This window comes from Propithecus coquereli, unplaced genomic scaffold, assembly GCF_000956105.1.
Source record: "Propithecus coquereli isolate 6110/MARCELLA unplaced genomic scaffold, Pcoq_1.0 Scaffold63, whole genome shotgun sequence".
Classification (NCBI taxonomy): Eukaryota; Metazoa; Chordata; class Mammalia; order Primates; family Indriidae; genus Propithecus; species Propithecus coquereli.
Window position 1 is genome coordinate 8,794,136 of NW_012152285.1, and position 24,362 is coordinate 8,818,497.

At 41.2% G+C, this 24,362-nt stretch overlaps 1 protein-coding gene across 3 annotated transcripts in view; it reads left to right on the plus strand.

Moving 5' to 3' along the window:
- LGI1 (leucine-rich, glioma inactivated 1) overlaps window positions 1-24,362 on the plus strand; it is a 37,076-nt gene that overhangs the window by 8,625 nt on the left and 4,089 nt on the right. For 2 of the 3 annotated variants that reach the window (XM_012659684.1, XM_012659686.1), the window contains exons 3-6: window positions 11,343-11,414; window positions 11,516-11,587; window positions 21,410-21,481; window positions 24,042-24,211. In XM_012659684.1, the coding sequence (XP_012515138.1) occupies window positions 11,343-11,414; window positions 11,516-11,587; window positions 21,410-21,481; window positions 24,042-24,211 (386 nt within the window). The remainder of the gene's footprint in view (window positions 1-11,342; window positions 11,415-11,515; window positions 11,588-21,409; window positions 21,482-24,041; window positions 24,212-24,362) is intronic. The other variant, XM_012659685.1, reaches the window with a different exon arrangement.

The following is a 24,362-nucleotide window of genomic DNA, read 5'->3' on the forward strand; positions in this document are numbered from 1 at the left end:
GTATTCTATTCTACAAACAGAGCTACTTTAATATAATATAGGAAATGGCCTTGTTAAAGAAATGGACAAAAGTTATTGAATCAAGTCTAACAAATCAGTAAATTAGATTGTTAATTGAAAGAACCTCATAACATAGAATTGGTTGTTATAAGGTTAATATTAAAATAATGTAGTTCCCAATCTCCCAAACAGGTCCAAAGGGACCTAACCAGGCCCTCCCCATGGTGGTTGATGATAAAACAGTATCCCTCCCATGGAATAAAGATTAGAAAGGAATTGTTGGGCCCATTTACACAGCAAGATGGCAACTATTTGCCAGTATAAGATGTGATTAAAAAGCAATGAACCTTTTAAAAAATATGGACTAGAATGTATGCATACAAATAACTCATGACTTACAGAGAACTTTTCATGGAGTGCCACAGATTCTTCCCAACCATGCTTCTATGTCTAAAGATTTTTGGACACTTCTGTGAGAATTGTCTTCACTGCTAGTTTACAAACCATTTAATAAAATCAGGCAAGGTTTTGTTAGGGTCATTGATCATTTTGTATTGCCTGGTGCTAAGCACTTTTAAATCTTATTTTTGATTTCATTGTCACAATAACCTTTTGAGGTGGGTGTGGTGAGCTCCATTTTACAGATGAAGCACTGAGTCCGAGAGAAGTCAGGTAACCCCCTCAATGTCACACCCCTATGAAGTAGCAGAGCTGGTGTTTAAACCCATGTCCTCACTTTTAACCACTTCTGTTTACTTCCTTCTGAACAAGAATCACTGGGCTTGACTTTGCATAGTTTTGTTCCCAAAATCAAATCCCCTCTCAAAGGGTCAACCTTTGCCATTAACGAGGGTATTCAGGAGACTGTGCCCTGATTCCTGGGGACAATAACTGAAAGGAGTTTCAAAAGCCCTTTGAAAGAGTTGCTGGCAAGAGCATCTAGTTTCCCTAGGTTTCAGCTCTCATTTGTATGTGTAAGCTCTGGTCTCCTTGCTTAAAAGAGAGAGAGACAGAGAGAAAGAAAAGAAAAAGACCTATTTACTTCAAAGTTACACCTTAGACAAGTCTTTTCTAAACTTATGTCCTGTGGAACAGTTGTCCTGGAAGAAAAGAGTTTGGCACTCAAATAAATTTGGGAAACTGCATGTTCTATCCCTGCTTGGCTATTCACGAAGCACCTTGGCATAGAAAAATCTCTGGATTTACCTAAAGTTGCTTAATTTTTCTTAACATCCCAGAGAATATTGCTTTTATGGAACATACAGTACTTTGGAAATGTATACATTGATATGCATTTTATTTATTGTATTAGCTTAATTATTTATACCTCATCTTGTTCTAGAGAGGCTGGATAGCAAAGCATGGGTGGGCAGAAAGAATCCCATCCTCAGGGATACATTAAACCATCTGTCTACACATAAGGAGCAACTTGAGACCATTTGTTAGTGTGGATTCATTGATGCCACCTCTGGGACTTAGGCCTGCCCACCAAGCTGTCCACCTGGCCAAGCAGCTTAGCACATATCTTTTCTTTAGGGACCTTCCAGTAGACGCTTCATCTTTTGGAGGAAGTAGATGGTCACTTGCAGCTCATTCAAAAGGAAAAAGCTACCTGAGCTTAAATGTATACTCTGATTGTTTTTACTTGGAGTGGGTTTCCTCCCAACTATGTCCTAAATGGCTAAACCAGCATTTCCCTGGGCTATGTTTTTTTGTGGAAAGCTCAATGGTAAAAGGGTCCCATTATCAATAAGGTTGGAAAACTGTATATTTAATTCCCTTTTGAAGAGTTTCAATTTTTTAAGGATAACAAAGACTTGAAGACTGGGTGTGGTGCCTCACACCTGTAATTCTAGCACTCTGGGAAGCTGAGGTGAGTGCATCACTTGAGGTCAGGAGTTCAAGACCAGCCTGAGCAAGAGCGAGACCCCATCTCTAGAAAAAATAGAAAAATTAGCTGGTCATGGTGGCACGCACCTGTAGTCCCAGCTACTTGAGAAGCTGAGGCAGGAGGATCGCTTGAGCCCAGGAGTTTGAGGTTGAAGTGGGCTATGATGACACCACTGCGCTCCAGCCAGGGTGCCAGAGCAAGACATTGTCTCAAAAAAAAAAAAAAAAAGACCTTGAATAGTTAAGAACCTTGATTAACTTCTTTAACCCATTTTTCCTAAACTTAGCTGCCATTTTTTGTGCATATGAATCTCTCAACCCCTTGAAGGTCTTATATTCCAGGGAATATGCTCTGGGAAATACAGTTGACCCTTGGACAAGGTGGGGGCTAAAGGGGCGCCAACCTCTTGCGCAGTCGAAAATCTGCATAAAACTTTTGACTTCCCCCAAAACTAAACTGCTAATAGCCCACTGTTCACTGGAAGCCTTACTGATAACATAAACAGTTGATTGTCACATATTTGGTATGTTGTATGTAGTATATACTGTATTCTTCTAATTAAGTAAGCTAGAGAAGAGAAAATGTTATTAAGAAAATCATAAAGGAGAGAAAATATATTTATTAGTCATTAAGTGGAAGTGGATCATCATAAAAGTCTTTATCCTCGTCCTCTTCTCATTGAGTAGGACGAGGAGGAGGAAGAGATCTTGCTGGTCTTGCTGTCTCCGGGGTGGCAGAGGTGGAAGAAAATCCATGTATAAATGGACCCACATGGTTCAAACACATGTCGTTCAGGGGTCAACTGTACTGGGAAAGGCTGTTCTAGGTTTGCAACAGATACTGGGCAGAGCTGATGGGGACCGAAAGAGGAAGCTGGCTTCCACATGGCATTAACCAATCAGTGTCGTGGGTGGGGAGAGGGGACTGGGAGGAAGGAGGAGACCATGCCTGAGCCTAGAATCCCAGCTCTGCCACTTACTGACAAGCTTCAAATCGCTTTACCTCTTATTTATTTATTTATTTATTTTTCTAATTTTTTAAACTTGCTAATCTTCTCTGTATCGTTCCAATTTTAGTATATGTGCTGCCGAAGTGAGCACTGCTTTAGCTCTTTCACCTTGGTTTTCTTTATGCTTTAAGTGGAGAATATAAAACCTTCATATTAATGTTAACTTGAGAATTAAAATGAGATATCAAGCTGCTAATGATGAGGTCTGGCACTGAAGAGGCTTTAGATAAAATTTAAGTCACCTCTCTTTGGTGTTCCAGGACCAGGGAGATAGAGGATGAAATCATAAAAGCATTGAGGGGTGGGGGGAACGGGCTGCTGACTAGTCGTGCCAATATCTAGAAAGGAAGAGTTTGTCCTGGGGTGAGAGGTAATGGACTATAAAACCAAGGAGTGAGTCTATGCTCAAATCTTTGCTAGTGTGCATGCCAAAGGCATTCCTGCAAGTCTAAAACCCACACCCTAATCCTGGCCCTGCCACTGACAAAAGATGTGACCTTGGTCAGACAAAAGATGTGACCTTGGTCTAATCACTTAACCTGTGCCAGCCTCAGTTTCCTCATCTGTAAAAAGAGGAATCAAACTACATATCTCTCTGGAGTCACCTCCGCGCCTTTGATTTATATGGAGCCAAATTAAAGTTATTTTCAATCAATCCAGATTGAAGAGGTGGTAGTCTACTTAAGGATCAGCTAAATTACATTGAAAATGTTTTTCCAGACTGAGAGCCAAAAAGAACTGTCAATGTACTTGTGTGATGCTTCCCACTTTAATGCTTTCCTATCTTAAGAGCATATTTTAAAATATTCAAATGTAAATTATTCACATGGTACGTGCACTTAGAATGTGTGCATTTAACTAAAGTGAATCATCAGCCTATTATTAATTATCATTCAACCAGCCCTATTCTTTTGGATAAAGGAGAATATTATAATAGTAACAACCAGAAGGTCTGAATCATTTAAGCAAAGCAGCTCTAAAGTTGGCAAGCCCTTCCAGCCGTGCCCCCAGGTCTTCCAACAGCTATAACCTGTGCATCTTGCACTCTCTCATTTACATATACATGTACATATACCTATACATATACATGTACATAGACATACACACAGACCTGTATGTACTTGGGAGTGTGCACATTCCTGTTTGTACACACTGTTGATGGCTGCTTAATACCCTAGACAATACCCATCAAAGTCTTCTTAGGTAGGTGACAACCTCACTGGACTTGAGTTTCCTTAGCAGTAAAACTTGAGTCCTTTGCTAGATCTATGGACTCTTCCAGCTCTGACGTTTTATGTCTATGGTCTTTGTTTAGATATTCTTTGGCAGAAGCATTGAAGACATGTTCTTATACATTATCTCATGTAATTCTTAGAATCATCCAAGAAGTCTTTTTGTCATAATCAATCCTGTTTTAGCAGATGATGAAACAGATTCATCTACTTAATGCGTTAACGTCCAATAATAGGTGGCAGGTACAAGCTTAGAAGCCTGATTCTCCATTCTGTGTCCGATCAATGCAGTCTCCAAGTGACAACCAGATGCTGGCTGCTCCCTCTTCTTTTCTTCATCCAGAGCAGTCTTCACAGAAGGGAGAATTGTGTGGGACAGCCCCCTAGATCATCTCCCCTCCACAGCCAGGAGGACCTGCCTGCTCTAGGCTGGAAGATGGGATGCAGGACACTAATTTGCCAATGACAACTCAGACGGCAGCCAAGATGTTATAGGTAACTGGAGAGAGTCTGAAGAAGTGTCATTAGAGCCAGGGTGCCTGGTGTGGGACAGATGAGCACTCTGGTTTTAGACAATGGGTGATTTTCTCAGCAAGGGTCGCCCTCCTCCCCACCATTCAGCCATCTGCAGACCAGCCTCCCCGCCCCCACACTCCATGCCTACTCTTCCATGGACCAAGCCTGCAGTGCTCCAAGCATAGATTCATACATCTTTAGAGCTGAAAGGGGCCTCAAAGTTATCTAGTCCAGCCCCCTCGTGTTACAACATGGAGGGGAGAAGCGGTGTGCTCAAGGGCACACAGAACTTATGGCCAAGTGGGAATTAGGACCTAGGCATCCCAATTCCCTCTTCAGTGTGCTCCTTCCTCGCCCCTAGAAGAGGCGAGGAGCCAGGACAGGAACCCGCTTCCATGGCCCGTCAGTCAGACTCGCACCGACATAGTTGTCTGCCCAGACCTTTCACTTTTACTGATCCACCTCTGACCTCTCAGCTGCACTTGGAGCAGCCCTAGCCTTGAGCCCCTGTAGCTAGATCTTCATTCTCAGACCCTCCGCTCCTTCATTCACTTCTCTGTTGCTGATGCTAGGCTGCCTCCGAACGCTGAGCTCCATGCTAATCCTGTGGCCCATTTTTCTGCTCCTTCTGAAGTGACTCCTGCTGGTTCTAACTTTCAGTCTGACCAGGAACCCCCTAACAACCTTACAGCCTTGGTGCTAAAGTGTTGCTGCTTATGAAGAGATGGGACCCGCCCTCACAGGCAGCAGGATGAAAGAGCTGGAGCCTGGGGCTATCTTACAGGTCACATCCTCTGATCCGGATGCAATAATTAGTAATAAAATAGTGAGAATTTTTTTTTTTAAATCTTTCATCCACAGGGAATCTTAAGATTAATCTAAATTCCTGTTGAAATCAAATATGCAATTTTAAAAGATGATTACAGATCAAAACTTACTGGATGCTTTACACTAGGTAAAGTTTCTGAATACTTTCATGGTTAATCAGAAAGAATAAAAATATATGATGGAAAATGAAACTCAATAAATGTCCTAAGGAAATCAGGGGAAAATAAACAATAGTGATAAAAAGATCAAATAAAAAATTAGGAAGTGGTGGAAATAATAAATAAATCCCAGATTTGATCCTTGGAAAAAGGCAATAAAATAGCAGACATTTGAAGGATGCAACACTAACAAGAAGGGAAGACATTAATTATTCAAAAAAAAGCTTTGAGTAAATTTGGGTAAATATTTATGAAAGAATCAAGGCAGTGTCTGGCCTCATATCACACATAAAAGTCCCAAATGGATGTAAGAGTTATATGTAAAAACAACAAAATTAAAAGGGAGAGATATAAGTAATATTTCATTGATATCAAGATAGGAAAGAACTTTTAAAGAATAACAACAAAGAAAGAATACATAATAGAAGTTATGTATTTTGTTAAATAAAAATGCAAACTTCTATATGTTAAAAATGATGAATATAAAAGCAAATCATAATCAGTAGGGAAAAACTCTTAGCATCAAATAAGATAGGAAAAGAATAAGTACTATCCTTAATAAGTAAAAAGTGCTTAGAAAGCAACAAAAATGGTCAAAATATGATTTCGTAGATAAAGGAACAAAAATGATAACGTAAATGTTAGTGAGGATATAGGCATTTCCATACTCAGAGTTGGACATGTAATTTGGTACAAGTTAGCAATAAAGAACTAGAGATCTTAAAATTGTCTATAATCAGCCAGGTGCAGTAGCTTGTGCCTGTAATCCCAGCACTTTGGGAGGCCAAGGCAGGAGGATTGCTTGAGACCAGGAATTTGAGACCAGTCTAGGCAACACAGCAAGACCCATCTCCACAAAAAATTTAAAAATTAGCTGGGCAGGCACCTATAGTCCCAGCTACTCTACTCGAGAGGCTGAGGTGGGAGTATTGCTTGAGCCCAGGAGTTCAAGGTTGCAGTGGGCTATGATCTCAGCCACTGCACTGCAGCCTGTGTGACAGAGTGAGACCCTGTCTCTTAAAAAACAATAATAAATAAAACCATCTATAATCCAATAATGCTACTTTAAAAAATCTGTCTTAAGGAAATAGAGATAGGAAAATATTTATATATGAAATATGGCTATAATAGTGTTCATAATAGTAAAACTTGGAATCAACAATAAAACATTAAATTATATTTATAATACAAAACTAACTTACTGTTAAAACTACATTTTTGAAAACTTGACTGTCATGAGAAATTGTTCACAATAAAATAAGCAATGAAAAGGACACAAAACAATATAAAAATTACCTAAATTTTATAAGCATGTGTATATATCATATATGCATTATGTATATGTGTATCAGTGTCTTTGGATAGTATGATTATGGTGCCCTTTATTTTCTCCAAGCATTTCTGTGTTTTCTAGAATTTCTACAATGAGCATATATTATTCATAAACAGAATACACGAAACTGCATTCAAAATTTTAAAACTTTTTACTTGTAAAAAAATCCAAATTGATAGGACCTTGATGTGACTTTGAGACTACTTACATTGATTCATTCATTTCTTTAAGGAAGAGATTATTATTTAATTACATTTCTTAAATCCATGTGAGCTGAGTGGTATTATTATGGCTGTTCACCAAAATGTGGATATTACGTCATTATGTGACCTAGGACCTAGCTGAAAGGCCGCCCCATGTGTGAAAAGGGTAGTAGACCAGGGATCTTGGGCCTCGTGATCTTGAGCAAAGCCTTCAGTAGCCCTCTGGGTCTCAGTTTCCTCCTCTGTCTAACAGATAATTAACATCTACTCTACCACTTTCATAGAGTTGTTCCAGAGACCAAATAAGATAATCCAGGCAGGAATTTATGAAATGTAGGCTACTATGAAGGCGGTGATCATTATTTAAAGAATGAGCTAGTGGCTGCCTGGAATTGACAGTTGCTATATATGCTCTTTCTAAATCTCCCTCCTGGTAAGGAAATATACACTCCCTTGGTTGAAGAAGAAAAAAATCCTTCCCACTCCTCCCGTAGCCCCTTTTCTTACTGAATTCGTAAGTGCACAGCCCTGGGGGCAGGGGTACAGACAGATCAGGCACATCCCTGTGTCCATCTCCACCAAAATTCTAGCGGAAAATACCTGGATTCTTCCCTCCTAAGAAAAGAGGAGAGACCTCAAGTGTTCCCATGGGACCAGGGCAGAGGGCAAATTCTACACCACCTCTGCACAAACCCACGGGGCGGCTGCTTGGCAAACTTGTGAAGTCCGGATCTCTGATGTGGCTCAAGGTTGTTTAGATGGTACATTGGTCCCCACAAATCCCTCCATGATGCTGCTGTTGTGAGGACAGTTGCCACTTCCGACTCATATTATTGCAGACCCTTGCTACATGTAGTTATGGGGACAGGGAAACCCACAGCTCCTCCATGTCCCACAGCCACTGCTCCAGTCAGACTAGCTGCAAGGAGCAGAGGTCAGTCACCACAGGTAAAGGGGTGGGTGTTTTGACTGCCGCGGAAAGCTTAGCATGTGCAGCTCTGGCTGCATAGAAGAGTTACCTGGGAAATTTTTAAATTTCCCAGGTGACACTTCAGGTGTAGAAGTTAGCCATAATTTCTGAGGGTGAGAACCAGGTCCCTAGGTGACTCTGAGTGCAATCAAGATTGAAAAGCACTGGGCCAAACTCTAACACAGATTTAGGCAGCTCCCCTGCACCAGCCTCAAGCCACTTCCTTTGGTGACGTCTCCTCCACATCCTGCATCCTCCTGAGTGTTCCTTACATACACGTTTGTGTGCCATGGATCCAACTCAGCCCCAAGGCCTCCTTTTCCCTTCAACTCCTCTGCTGGCGGGTTCCATCTCCCAGCTTGCCAATTCCAAATCCCCAAGAAAGGTCTCACCTTAGCTCAACTCACCTTTTTGAACCAACCTACTTGGGCCGTGGGATGCTGCCTGACCTAGAGATTGGCTGCTCTGGGGGAGGAACCGAGTCTTTCTTGCCCTAATAATTCGTGGAAAGGGACACAGGTTGTATAGTAGACAATGTGACTGTTTTCTACCCAGGTCTGTTGTGTGTCATGATGGTGTGGGGTGGGCACAGTTTCCCTTAACAAGGACTGTGAGATACATTAACATATCTGGTTCAATAACAAATCATAATATTGAAATCAAACATATTTAGAAGAATTCATAAAAAATTAAGGGTCAGAGTTTCACCCTCTTTATAGAACATAATATAAGAGTTTTTTTAAGTATACATAGGGTAAGAAAATGGATAGCCCACTCAACTACATTTAGAAAGTATGTATAATTTTACACATCCTTTTCCATAGAAACTACAATTGAATTTAGCAGTGAGAGATTATGGTATTCATTATGATCTTAGCCAGAGGGCTTTTTTTAGCTTTTGTAAGAAACTTTTAAATTGAAGTATAATATACAAAAATGAAAGTGCACATATTATAAGTGTAAATCTCAATGAATTTTTACAAAGTGAACACCTTTGTAACCAGCTCCCAGGTCAAGAAGCCAAACATTGTCATTACCCCAAAGACACCCTTGTGCTCTCTTCCAATTCCTACTTGCCCCCAAGAGCAACCACTATCATGACTTCTACCAGCATTGTACTTTATGTAAGTGCAGTAATATAGGGTGTACTTTACTGTATTCTGGCCTCTTCCGCTTGAATATTCATCCATCTTTTTGCATGCCATCGTAGTTTTAGCCAGAGGTTTTAGTCCTCGAAATCTAGTTCAACCAACATTATTCAGCCAGGAACTGTGCTCAGGGATAGAGACACAAAAACAAATAAGGGTAAGTCCCTGCTGTAAGGAACATGCAATCCAATAATCTAGCAATGCTCAGAATTTAATGTAAAGTGAATTCTTCTTTGTTCAACAAATATTTATTCAGTGTCCACTATGGAGCAGGCACTATCACAGGTACTAGGGATAAGCAATGAACAAGCAGACGAAACATCTAGCAGAAATCTTCTCTTCTCTTTCTGTGACAAGCACGGGCAAGTTCTGCCCACTAATATCCATTTCGCACTCTGTCTTGCATCTCATTTAACATAAGGGGAACTTTCTTTTGGCCACTTGAAGTGTGTCTTTATGAAGTCACTGGTCCAACCATGGGACAGTTTGCAGATCAGTGAGTGTGGGAGGTATTTCTCTGTACCTATTTCTTCCTGAATCCATTCTCTCCGCCCCTGATGCTGTCTATATAGAATGAAACGAAAGTCTGGAGACTTTGGATGTTAGCTTACCTTGGAGTCAAGTTAAATAATCTTCTTGTTTTCCAGAAACATGAAATGAGAACAGACAATTGTCAAAGTTGTGATGGAAATCATACACCTTTGCATTTGTTTCAATAATGGTGGAGCTCTAACACGTATCACTATTCGTTAGTGTTGGATTTTCAGAGCCTAGTGAATTATTTGAGTATAAAACTATGACGTTAGAGGCAGGAGGGATTAGAAAGAGAATCCATCACCACTCCAGGGTTGATAGTTTAGGAAGAGATGCAAGAGATCATCTTGTTAGATCAGTTTGTTTTTTCCCACATTTTTATGGACATCTTCAAGCATGTATAAAAGTAGAGAAAATAGTAAAACTCACTCCCATGTACCCATCTTTCAGCTTTAAAAATTATCAACTTCTGCCAATTTATCTCTAAGCCCTTGCTGTCCCCCTCCCTTGATTATTTGAAGCAATTCCAGATGTCAAATAAATCACTCATAAATGTTCAGAAAATGAGATCTCCTAGTTTTAATCCCCTTAGTGAACAGATTCAGGGGTGAAGTTGCTAAGCTTGTTATTGGCCATTATAAAAATAATGAAAATAATTTAGGGATTGTTTTAATCCCTAAACTTTAAATGTAAAAGTCACAAGACTTACTAACAGAATTATTATGATATTATTACAATATTATATAATATATTATTGTACTATTTGGCCTGAAAGCACCTCTTTTAAGTCTCTCATTCAGTTCTCCAAGGAGTTCAGTAGAGTGTGGGGCAGCTGATTGATGTTCTTTGTCATCAGTAATTTTGAAACTAAACCCCTGTGAATTTTGAAATTGCAAATACATTTGTCCAAGTGAAAGTGGTTTTTTTTTCAACTCCTTAGTAATAAAATAGGTCTAAGTCTCTTTCCAAGCTTCATCATTTCCCATCGTCAGTGCGTCCCATTTTCAAAGAAGGTTAGTTGATGTTCATTGAGCCAGAGTCAGTGGCCGGTCTGCTATGAGATATCACAGCACAACCAAGCATGGGGCTAAATTTTTCTAGGTTTCCCAGGCTTAAAACCCCAAAGTATTATTGTCTGGGCCAACCAGAATACTTTAGAGGTTCCTCTAGAAAGCAGAAAAGATTGTTAGTGTCTTTGTCGTGAAAATGTGCACAGTGTTGACTTGGTTGCTCTGTCCATTATAGCTGCTATGATTGTGTTTCAAAGCTACCCCGAGGCATGTGGTACCTGTCATTGTGAGGAGTGGGGCACAAGGCACCCCTTCAATGAGCATTTGATGAGGAGATAATTAGGACTAAAAAAAAGCTGCAAAGATTATCTGGATAAATAACACTGTAGAGGACAGACATCCAGACATTTTTCTGTATACAACTGCCACTGGTTTTTCTGAGAGATGAAAGCAGTAAAGATTGACAATCTGTCAGTTTAACCATTTTTATGGTGTACTTTTTCTGGGCAGGTTATTCACATCAAACTCCTTTGATGTAATCAGTGATGATGCTTTTATTGGTCTTCCACATCTAGAGTATTTGTAAGTAAAAAAAAACCCCTTATTTGTTAACACAATGATTCAGCACAAGTGCTCTCAAGTTCCTACAACTGTCTGACAAAAAATCTTATAACCTATTGCAGATTCATAGAAAACAACAACATCAAGTCCATTTCAAGGCATACTTTCCGGGGACTCAAATCACTAATTCATCTGTAAGTATGAATGTTTCTATTACTTTTTAATCTTGCTAATGGACAATGCAGTTTGATCACCTGTGGTTAAAGTACCCACTTTATGTGTGTTCATGAAAATTTAAGAAACCCAAATGATTTCTCTCCATGCACACTTAACCATCTCTCCCTGTCATCTGTCAGCATGTGTTCGGGAAATTGATTACTATGAATATTTTTAGCCTAAACCAAACCATAATTAGAAAGGCAATCTAATGCAGGGAAATTGTGTGACTGAAATAACTTTATTATTATCTACCTCATTACTCACTTCATGGTAATTATGGGTTGATATACTTTAATTTGATATTAGCTATTTTTTCTTTTTCTGTGTAAGTGCTGACTTTGTATACATTTGCACATAATATAACCACAGGCAATGTCTACGTAGTACCTGAACAACTTGTTTATAAATGAAATATTTAATTATTCAATGAGTGATTAGAGCTACGGCAGTTGTTCTTAACAGGGGGCAATTCTGCCTCCCGGGGAACATTTGGCGATATCTAGAGACATGTTCGTTTGTCACAACTAGGGGGAATGTATCTGGCATCTAGTGGGTAGGGATGGGGAGAATGTACCTGGCATCAAGTACACAGAGGGCAGGGATGCTCCCAAACATCCTGCAATGCACAGGACAGCCCCTCACAGCAAAGAGTTATCCAGCCCAAAATCGCATAGTGGGGAGGTGTGATGAGGGAACAGAGGGTTAAGGTTGACTGAATGAATATGACCCTTAGGTCTCCTGCATCTAACACTTAATAGGTTGACTCATATGGCAGTGCCAATATTCGACTGTTTTTGATCTACCAAAATGGCAATGCCATATGGTTCATCCTAAATCGTTTCTAGGATGTGACACATACTTTACAAGGAGTAGGGCCCACAAAGATGAATAAGAACTAGCCCCACCTTAGAGGAGCTCAGTCTAGCAAGAGAAATTGGACAAACAAATATATTCTCTCTGAGTGCCTTTGTCCCCAAGTTATGTTCTCCTTTCTAACTATGCTGTTCTTCAAGGTATAATTCCTTCCTTCTTCCCCTCCCTCCTTCCTTCTGTTTCTTCTTCCTTCCCTCCTTCGTTCCTTTCATGGAGAGATGGAGTAAGGAGGATTTGAGACACAAATGTTCCTCTACCTGCTCAGTAGGTCAAGTTTATTTTCCATTATTTACTGCTTATAAATAAGTCTGGCATTCTTTTGAGCCATTAGTTTCCTTTTTAAGATTTTAGGCTTCAAAGTGCACTTTTCTTTACCTCAGTCCAATTCTTCCCAATTAAAGGCGAACATTTAAGCAGTGAGAAATTATCACCTCGCCCTCTAAACTGCATGTGCTGCAGGAAGAGTTTGCAAAGCTTTTTCACATTCTTGACCTCACTGCAGCCTCCTGATGACCTTATGAAAGAGACAGGGCGGTAGCACCACTTCATTGGCGAATGGGAACATGGAGGTGCACCCTGAATTTAAGCTGCTCCTCAGAAGTTTCTCAAGGTCTTTGATAAGACATCTAGTGCAGTTTCCACCATGTCAGAGCAGGACCAGAAAGCATTTATTGAGCTGGCTGGATCCTTCCATGATACATGATTTGAAGAGCAAATATGACTAGAGAAGAAAGTGAAGATCCTGGGAAGATAGGATCCCTACCCTTACTCTTAGTCTCAAAACACAGAGAGTTGAGATCAGACATATACTCTAGATCCAACTGGTTCTCACTCTGGCCCAACATTAAAGCTGCTCTGGCCAGGCGCGATGGCTCACGCCTGTAATCCTAGCACTCTGGGAGGCCGAGGCGGGCGGATTGTTTGAGCTCAGGAGTTCGAAACCAGCCTGAGCAAGAGCAAGACCCCGTCTCTATTAAAAATAGAAAGAAATTAATCAGACAACTAAAAATATATAGAAAAAATTAGTCGGGCATGGTGGCGCATGCCTGTAGTCCCAGCTACTTGGGAGGCTGAGGCAGAAGGATCGCTTGAGCCCAGGAGTTTGAGATTGCTGTGAGCTAGGATGACACCACGGCACTCTAGCCCAGGCAGAAAGAGTGAGACTCTGTCTCAAAAAAAAAAAAAAAAAAGCTGCTCCAAGGAGCCCACTTGAGCATTTAATAAATTCAGTTCATTCCTAAAGAAACAATGAACTTGGATCATCTTCTTACACATGTCTTTCAGTACATTTCTCTTCCAAAGAGATCTTTTCAGACAACTTAAAATTTATTATATATACCTATCAGGCAAGATCCCCTCCCCTGCAAATTTGCCCTTAGAGAAGGGAGAGAGAGTTCCTTAGAGTTAAGTCCTTACAAATCCTGTGAAATCCTAGAATCCTCTCTCAATTACTTCATTTTGAATCACTGTCCTAATGTTACATATGTTTAACTTTAATGTTTGAATAGTTTGGGTGTTTCAGCAGGCTTTAAATTTTTCTGATAAGCATGTATTATTTTTGTAATAGGGAAAATGATGAATAAAAAATTCGTTTATGGCCAATGATGACACAATCTCCAAACATTATGTATTGACATCTAGTAATACCCATGAGTTTTTAAGTAATGATTCCCTTGGGCGCCACATTTGTGTCACTGTGGGTAAGGCCCAGTGGAGCCAGAATCATTCGTATGCACATATAAAAATATTTGGGGGAAATTGTCATCAACCTATATGTGTTATAGACTGTCTATTGGTTTCTCAGCCCTGTGGGGGTAGAAGGACTATGTCACAGTCCCCAAACTCAGGATGTCTGTGTGCCCCTAGTCAGGCAGGGTGTCTCTGTTTTAGCCTTCGCTTTGACATGTATGTTAAGAGGTAATGCAATGTAGCGGCTGAGAGGGTGACCTCTGCCACCAGACTGCCTGAGTTCAAAGCCTGACTTTGCCCCTTAACAGCTGCAGGACCTTGGGCAGTCATTTAGCTTCACTATACCTCAGATTGCTCATGCGTAAAATGGGAGTTATAATGACCTCTTAAAATGGGGGTGGAAGGTAACAAGGTATTTCAGATTATCTAGCGCCTAAGGTTGTTTTGCGATTAAATGAGTTAATATATGCAAAGTGCTTAGAACAGAGCATGGTATGTGGTTAGGAATACACTAAACTCACTGCCTCACCTCTGTTAGCCCCGCGTCAGGACAGCGAATGCTGCATGCATACCCCCCTTAAACGTTTCCTATGAAATTAAAATAACTGCACTTGTAGCACCGCAGGTTCAGTGAGACACAAACCCAAGCTGAGAATCTGCGTTGCAGGGGGGCTGGGAGCACCCCAGATGGCTGTGGGCGATGCTTTCTTAGCAGCAGAGCCCTGTGGCACTGAAACAAACGTGCTGTTTGAGCCAGTCTGGTCTGCCTTAGAGAGAAGACTTTCCAGTGGGTTCCGCAGTCGTGATCAGGCTTTCTCAGGTAAACCATGAGAATACCCAAGTGCAGGGGATGGCCATCATTCCTGTTGAGAAGGAAGGGCTATCTGCCTTTGAGAATGCTTGCCCCTACTCAGCTAGTTTCAAGGCAACTGGACTCCAGCTGGGCAGTATCTTGGGTGTTTTGCAGAACATTTCTTAGGCAGACTCTGAGCCAGGACCCAGAGAGTGGTGCTTAGTTGAAGGCACACTTTAAAGAGCCTCCACCTCGCTTGGGGTTTTTTACCACCGTGAGGCCGAGGGGAGGGAGGGCGCTTTGCGAGAGCGGGTCCATAACACGTCGCGGGGCTGGCCGTGGTGTTTCACAGGGCTTTGTGCTTCCTCCCTAACTCAGTGTCTGGCACAGGGGACCCGAGAGCAGCATCCTCTGCTCTTTTCTTTGTCTAGATTTGTACCCTTCCTCTCATCCACTCCAGCCTGCCTTATTAATTCATTATTTCGTTTTAAAGTATCTATTGAGGGCTGACTTCGTGCCAGGCACCGTGCTGGCACTTAGGGATACAGTGGAAAGAAAACCATCCTTCCAGTACTCATTGCAGAATCATCCTGGAAACAGTTAATATTGATGAACTGTTTCCTCACACCTCTCACTGCCCTTGTCTTCGCCCCCTCCCAATCAGCTCTGCCCCACCCCAATCGGATATTCCAGTGCACTCTCCGCTCCCTAGAAAAACCTGTTGTCAAATGCACTGACTCTTAACTACATGGCTTAAAGCAATACCTCTCCTCGTGTTTCTGATTATTATTAAAGATGAAGGTACAAGCCTCTCACAGTGAAAATGATAAAGATGTCATTTAAGAGTAAGAATAGAACTTGACGATCATTCAAAGTATCATTCACTTTACAGAAAAGGAAACAGCCAAGGCTCGAACCCACGCAGCCCCTTCCCGGCTGAGTTCAGGGGGCCTGAGAGTGAGCCTGGTACTCTTTGAACCATACCACCTGGAAAGTCTTTTTCCTGACGACTCTGGTGCCTGCCTCTGACACCTTGTCTCACTCATTTGTGTGTATATATGTGTGTATATGTAGTGTGTGTATGTGTGTGTGTATTAGTAACAGTAGAAGATGAGACATTTAAGAATACTAAGGCATAGAATTCTCTCTACAAAGAGAGGTAGAAAGAACAGATGATTTCAGGCTCCTGAACTGAGCATTTTAAAGTGCTTAGATATTTAATATCACTGTTTTTGACAACAACAACAGAGAAAAACATTAGGTTTGTGGGGTTTTTTTTTTTTTCAAGACAGAGTCTTACTCTGTCACCCAGGCTAGAGTGCAGTACGTCATCATAGCTCACTGCAACCTTGAACTCCTGAGCTCAAGTGATCCTCCTGCTTCACCTTCCCAAGTAATTGGGACTACAGGAGCACCCCACCATGCCCAGCTAATTTTTTCTACTTTTCATAGAGATAGGATCTTGCTATGTTGCTCAGGCTGGTCTTGAACTCCTCAGCTCAAGTGATCCTCCAGCCTTGGCCTCCCAAAGTGCCGGGATAACAGGCGTGAGCCACTGCACCTGGCCAGTGCAATGGTCTTGACACACATAAAGCTTAAAAATTCACCTGTAGATACAGAGTTTTTCCTAGAATCCATTGCAAAGAGAGTGTATAAAAACATCAGTGGCTACACGTGTTAATTCTCACAATAAATGAAATCCATATTGTTTACTCAGTTTTGCAGATGTCAAAACGGAAACCTAGAAAGGTTAAATTAAATTGGCTAAGGGCACACTCCTGAGAGTGACAAAGTTCACATTTAATCCCAGGTCTACTTGAGATGAAGTTGGCTCCTAAATCACTACCATTTTTACAAAAGATACACCACATATTTCAACCAGAGCATCTGTCAAGGAAAAAGGAATAATAATATTAAGTCACACTACCTTGTGAAGCTGGGAGTGGAGCTGCGGAAGGAGGAAACCGAGAAAAGTTAATCCAAATATTTTGCTTTCTGGTGGCAAAACCCAATGTATAGGTGGACTCTGAAGAATCAGATAATCCTAACATCAACCCTAAAATAACCTAACCCCAACCTTAACCCGTAAAGTGCTGTCTCTATATCTGTAGCTGTTTAAACACCCCAATAGGCACCCAATCTCATTCTTTTCACCCTTTTTGTGTAATGACCAAATGCTGAGCAGTCTTCAGGGAACATCACAGGACTTTTCCCTTTTACTTCCTGGTGACCCTGGCCCCGGTGCCCTCAGTAGCTCTCCCCTGCAGCCAATCTTCCTTAAGCCCTTGGATGCCCACGATGATTTTTAGTGGCTCTGGGCCCTCCTCGCAACTGGCTTCCCGCTGGCACAAAGAACCCACAGCAATGGCTCCAAACCTGGGCTGACTGTAGTCCCCAACCTTCCTAGGGGGTGAGGGCCTGAAACCGTGTGGCAATTTTGTAGGAAACAAGGCAGCTGCATCCCACAGGAGGTCTCATGAAAGACACTGCATGATCTGACCCCTCAGGCACCCAAGTGCCACTTATTCCTGCCCTCGCCCTGTAGCTTTGAAACTTGATGGATGCAGCCCAGTGACTGATTTAGAAAGACTGAATCTCACCAGACAGAACTATAGATATACACAAATACTAAGCCATGGGATCCTTTTAAAAAGTCAACTTCATTCTTTGTTTCTCCTGGTTATAAAATAATAATACATGCATAATGATAAAAGCTCTCACAATCCAGATATTTATACAGCAAAAGTAGATGTTTCTGGTAACCCTATGCCTAGACGTAACCTCAATCAACAGTTTTCATATCTCTTTATTAGAGCTTTTTTCAAGCATCTGTAGATATCAATCCTCCTTCCTCCAGCAGGATTACCTTCTACACTTAGGCATCATTTCATGTTAAATTACAGAGACCTCATTTTAAAAATCTCCTACAAAATATTCCATGTTAAGTGTGAACCATCATTTATTTACACAATCCCTTATCAATGGACATGCAGGTTGTTTCTAATTCTTTGCTCCTATAGACAGTGCAAGATTGAATATATTTCCTCACTTGTGCACTGGGCTGCTAATATTTCCAATTTCTCTTCTCTTGGGAACTAGTAAACCCTTAAGTGGCCACAGCTAAGATATGATTCCTTCCGTGCAGGGCCATTTCATGTTTCTCTTCTTACCTTTGCAGGGTCTACTGATCCCCTTCCATGCGTCTGACACATCCTTCACCCTGTACCAGTCAGCCTGCACGCGAAGGTTGCTTTATATGTCAGGGCCCTGTTACATTTTTTGCAGAATAACTCCCAGGCTCTGTCAGGATTGCTTTGCTAAGTCATTCTCTGCCCAAGTCCCTCTGCCTGCTTTCTTTTTATCCAAATGTACCCCGATGCCACTGGGGCCTCCCAGAAATGTAGGGAAGCTGTCTGAACTCCAGCTCCTGGGCCTTGGGTGTCTGGAAGCCTCGCTCTCATTTCTGACTCTTACTTCTTTTTGATTCTGCTTATCTTATGAATCCAGGCAGCCTTCCCATGCCCCCAACCCCAAACCTAGGCATGAAGCACCATCCTTTCTCTTTTAGAAGCAGTCCACTGGGAGGCAGTACTTCACTGAGGTTTTGGCAGTGGAGCAGCAAAGGGGTGACACTGGGTGCAGAAAACCCATCTACCATTTCTGCCCCTCAGCTCCCATGATGCTGCTCTGCCTCCCCCACCCTCTGGCTCCCATAGTGAGAGCCTCCCTATTACATGAAGTCCTCAGGAGGCCAAAAGCCTCATTCCACAGCCATCAGGCCGGCCTGCCTCTCTCAGCCCCATCCCTGAATTCTGGCCAATTAAAAGTCCTCCATCGCATCATGCAAGCCACCACCCACTATTCCAGAAGCCCCGCAGCTCCAAGTCTCTATCTCTGACTCTTTGCATCTGCTTCTGCAGTTGGCCTGCACCCTGGGTGCCTGAGGCCTAGAGCTCTATTCCTGTGGGCAGAAAGTGGAACTTACCGATTTGCCCACTGTTTGAAAGAACCCCATTGGACGGTAACACAAGCACGTTGCCTCTTCCTGTGTAACCCTATTGGCAGCAGTGATTCAGGATTAGACTGCTTAATCATTTCATGCCCACTGTGTCCCAGCCTCCTCCAAGTCTGTGCCCTACAGCCAGGGCACGTTGTGCCAGTTTCTGAGGGAGGGACATCCACTTAGGAAATGTTAGCGTGAGAACTTTAAGATACGTTGTGCCAGTAAATAAATTGAGACACACAACTTGGGAGTGACTCCGGACTGCTTCAAGCTCTTCTTTCAAACCCCAGTTAGTCAGATGAATTATGGAGACATTCTGTTGAATAGTCCTCTTTAGCGGCATTTTAGTGATGCTACAGATGTGAACAGCCATAGCCGTTCATTCGTATGGTCAGTTTTCTAAATGCTCTTTTCTTGGACAACGTACACACAGAAGCCCTTCTCCTCCCTCCCAGTCCCACCCCAACTACTCTACTGAGAGTGGTCCCGATGCCAGACAACCTCTTGGTTTTCTCATTTTCCTTTTCCAATAATCTTGGGAGATAAGGTATTATTAGCTCCACTTAAAAATGAAATAACTGAGTTTCAGAAAAGATGCATAACCAAAGTCTCACAGCCAGTAAATGCTGGAGTCAGGATTCAAACCTAGCTCAGAATGACTCCAAAGCCATGCCCTTCATCACAAAATGGACTGTCATCAAGAATGGACCTTTCTGATTCAGTTCCCATTCTTATGTTCCAAGGTTTCTGAGGTTCATTGAAAACAGTTTTTCAATTTCATAGTAATTTCTAAAACTCAGAAAAACAACATAACTAACTTAAAAATAGGTTCTAAAAGTCTTGAATGTTTACACTTGAGAAATCTCATATTTAATTAGTGGAGGTAGAAGACATAGAAGACCTGTGGGTGTGCTTTAAAAGGAAGTTGAGAGAATTTCCAAGGGCTTCGGAGGCCAACAGTATGGGCTCTTTCGTTTTAGTTTTTGTTTTCTATTTTTATCGTGAAAACAATAACACCTCTAAGAAAAGTGTGTAACATGTATATACATGGTGCTGGTTAAATATAGAAAATTACAGCACATGGTGCCCCTCCCTGATCGTACAGCGTCGGCTCTTACTATGTCTGCACTTCTGTAATACGCACACACTTCCCTTCCCTTGGCACTGTCAGGGCTGCTTCCTACTCATTAACCTTGATTAGAATCATTCTAAGTGATTTGTGGAAGAACAAATGGAAAGGGAAAGAAAAGATAATTCCTGTGATAACAGGGCAAGAACTGGAAGAGGAGGGGAAAGGGAAATGAGGAAAGGGGATAGATGCATGGATATTTGTGAGAAAGCTTTTTCCTGAGGTGGAATGAATGAAACTAAAAGGGAAAACATAGGAAAAGGGGGCGTGGGCTTTGGAAATGAGAAAGGATGTGCTGACGAAGGGGTAGAGCCATTGGTACCGTGAGTTGGAGGTGTAGCTGCCCTGGAGCAGGTGAGGAGGAGAAGCCTGGTCAGGTTTCTTGTCCATTGCTCAAGAGAAACACACTGAGACAGCAGAGGTCACAGCAGAGAAAGAGTTCAATATCGCAGATGCCAAGTGAGGAGACCAGAAATCTGTCTCCCCGAGAATTTGGGAGAAACGGTTTTTAACGATAGTTTGGTGGGCAAAGGGCTAGTGTTAATTGGCTGGGTTCGGAGTGGAACCATAGTGGTGTGGAAATTGTCTTCTCTGCTAAGTCAGTTCTTGGGTGGAGGTCACAAGACCAGTGGAGTCAGTTCCTCGGTAAGGCCACTGGTCTGAGTGGGTCAGCCTTTCCCCCAGAATGCAGGAACTAGAAGACATCTCAAAAACTAGCCTTAGGTTTCACAAGCATGATGTTGTCTATGGGAGCAATGAAGAAAGCTAAGAATCTTCATGACCATCAGCTATATGACTCCTGAGCAGTAAGCAGTTACAGGAAAGCCAGCTAGGGAACAGTGGCTGGTGATAAATATATTTCCCCTACCACAGCTCCCACCTTGTGGCCCTTTATTAATTTTATAAAGGGCAGTTTCAGAGAGAGAAAGAGCAAGAGAGGAAGGGACACCATCACCAGTTTAGTCACCATGCGGGAGACATCCCCTAGACAGACTGAGAGTGCACATCTCACTTTCTGTTCTAAATAGAAAGATCAATGTTCAGAATTCATTTTGTTGCTGGTTTTTTGTTGTTGTTTTTTAGTCAACATAAAGTGTTACACAAATACCGAGTGAGTGTTGAAGCAAACAGATCAGAAACTGAAAATACAATAGCAGGAATCTGAGGAGTATCTCAGAAGAAAAAAAGAAAGCACAGCAAGTAATTTAGCAGACCGGAAATAACAAGAGGGGCACATGACTAAGCTTTGTCATTAAATGCATTGATTTAATTTGTCACTAGAGTTGGTATCACTTTTTTTTTTTTTCCAGGAGCCTCGCAAACAACAATCTCCAGACACTCCCAAAAGATATTTTCAAAGGCCTGGATTCTTTAACAAATGTGTAAGAGGACCTAAGAAATCACTGAACAATTAATTAATTTGCAGTCATTAACAAGGAAGCCTGGTATTGATGACTAGAATTTTTAATTGGCTTTTAAATTAAATTAGCGTTTTTAAATTTTAATTTTAAATTGGCCTAAAATTTAAATTTACATGGACTAACACGTTTGAATCTTCTATGGTCTTTACCACTGGAAATTCTGAATCTATAGTACCCAGGCATTCCTTTGATAAAATGTGTGTCTATATGGCAGGGAGTGGTGATAAGGGACTTTGAGGGGGTGGGAAGAGGAGACCCAGAGAGAAATTTCAAGATCCCTTTTTTCTCATGAGGTCCAGGAAGTAGAGCTACAAAGGAATAACATAAAGGAGTCTGGGAAACTGACAGAGAAAAGATGAAAGGTTACACCCTTGGGTTGGTCAGTCAACAGAGAAATGGAGCAGGAAGTGGGGGAAGGGGGAAAGTTTGCCTTCTCTCTCATTAAACTGAACAACAACTCTAGGCTTAATCCCCAGGAATTTGGCTTAAGCCCTAGGAAGGGAATGAAGTTAATTATTTTTGACCCTTTTTCAAACAAAAGAGCTTTCAAACTTTGACTTTTAAGCTTCGTAATGAAAGATCTTTGTAAGGAATTTGTATATTTTGCTGTAAGCAAAGCAAGTAATATATGCCTAACCCTTTCAAAAGCAATTTAGCTACCTTAAGTGCCTTCCAGAACATTAGAAAAGTATTTAAAGGTCATAAGATAGAATACAGGAACAAATGAAAGGATATATGAAAACAAAAGTTTTTTTATTATTATTATTATTATTCAGGTACTTTGCTATAGGATATATATTTAAAACAACTTTTCTCCAGTAATAAAAAATCTGAGTCAAGTATTTTCCCCTAAGCCCAGTATTTAACTACAAATCAGTAAGCTAATGAAAAACTTTCTTTGTTCCTGGCAGTATTCCCCCAGCCCCTCCTCCATGCCTATTACCCCAGTTCCTGAATGGTGGTTTATTTCCAAGACAGTGCCCAAATCAGGACACTTTCAAGACAGTCCTGGACAGACCACAGTCACCTGCTCTGGTTTATAGTAGCCCCCAAAATTGCCACTCATTGTTCTGGGTCAGAGTCTTTTGGGAGATGAGATCAGTTCTGGGAACGTCTGGAAAATTAGATGATGCTCCATGGCATCTTGGGATGTAGTTTACTGGGGATGCTTTATCCTGTTCTTGTGTCAGTCTGTACCCTACACTTAGTAAACAAAACGAAACCCTGAAATTGGCTCAGTCTCTCTAGGAATCCCATGATGTCTGGCCTTTTGGGCCTGCTCTGATGTGCCCAAATCAAGAATTATCTTAGAAGTACGTGGATTCATGCCAACTTGCCTTTTAGTGGATTTCTTGGCTTTCTTGAAAGTATCTCCTAAAAAACATTTTTAAATGTTTGGGCATTTAAAAGTTATTTATGTGCTATATGTGAAGAGAAGGCAGCACCTATCTTAGGAATTCTGTGTGACCAGGAAAGGAGATGGAATTCCTGAACAGAAGCAATGCAAATAAACAGAGAACTTGGTGAGTTGGGGTCATATGTGGGAATTTAAACTATCTACGCTGTATAATTTATTACAGGCATGAGCTATTGTATGTCTGTGTTAACTCTGCTGTGTCAAAGTCATTTTCCTTTAAAACTGAATTTGTAGACCATGGAAGAGAATCAGGATTAATTATGTTGTAAGGAAGAAGAAAAGCAAATAGCTCACTCAATTTAATTAAATATGTTATGATAATCACTACCTTCTATCCTTTAAACCTGTGCTGTCCAGTATGGTAGCTGCCAGATACTCGAGGTCACTGAGCACTTGAAACGTGGTCCTAGTGCTACGGAGAAACTGAATTTTAAATTTTACTTAATTTTTTAAAAATTAAATTTAAAAGCTGATTCTTAGTATAATTATCGGAAAACTTTTTAGTATGTTTGGAACAACTTGGGTGTATGAATCTGTTTTTTTCAACTCTAAATTTTATGAAATCTAAATTCAGATCCCATATTTCTGACAAAAATTTAGCATCCAAATTGAGATACATTGTAAGTGTAAATACACACTGGACTTCGAAGACTTGGTGTAAAAAAGAATGTGAAATATCTCAGTAATGTTTATGTTGATGACAGGTCAAAATGATAATATTTTGTATGTATTGGGTTGAATAAAATATATTGTTAAAGTTAATTACACCTGTTTCTTTTTACGTTTTAAGATGTGGCTATAGAACATTTTAAATTACATATACGGCTCACATACTATTTCTATTGACAGCACAGCTTTAGACTGAGCCACCTTGGAATCCGAGAGGGAGTGTTATGAGGTTCCATTGACTGGGGTGGTCTTCAAGGGTGCAGTTTAGTAACTCCCTGAGCCCAGAATGAATGGTCAGTCAGGTTCAAGGCAGATTATGGGATACAATGTAAAGCCAGGTAAGGTCATTCTGCACATGTTAATTGCTGATGTAGAAGTCATGCCTGTGTGCATAGGGCCCTCGTACAGCAAAAGCAGCTGAAGTCTGTCTTTCAGGGACCTGAGGGGGAATTCATTTAATTGTGACTGTAAACTAAAATGGCTGGTGGAATGGCTCAGCCACACCAACGCAACTGTCGAAGACATCTACTGCGAAGGCCCCCCAGAATACAAGAAGCGCAAAATCAATAGTCTCTCTTCTAAGGACTTTGATTGTATCATTACAGGTAATATAGTCAAAATCATTCCACCCCATAAAATTAAAGTAAGGGCTACATTTTTGTGTGTATGTGTGGGAATGGATATTTTTATGTCTTAAAACCCAGCTGAGCAATTTAATTTTTTAAAAATTATGAACCATTAAAACTTCATGTGTTT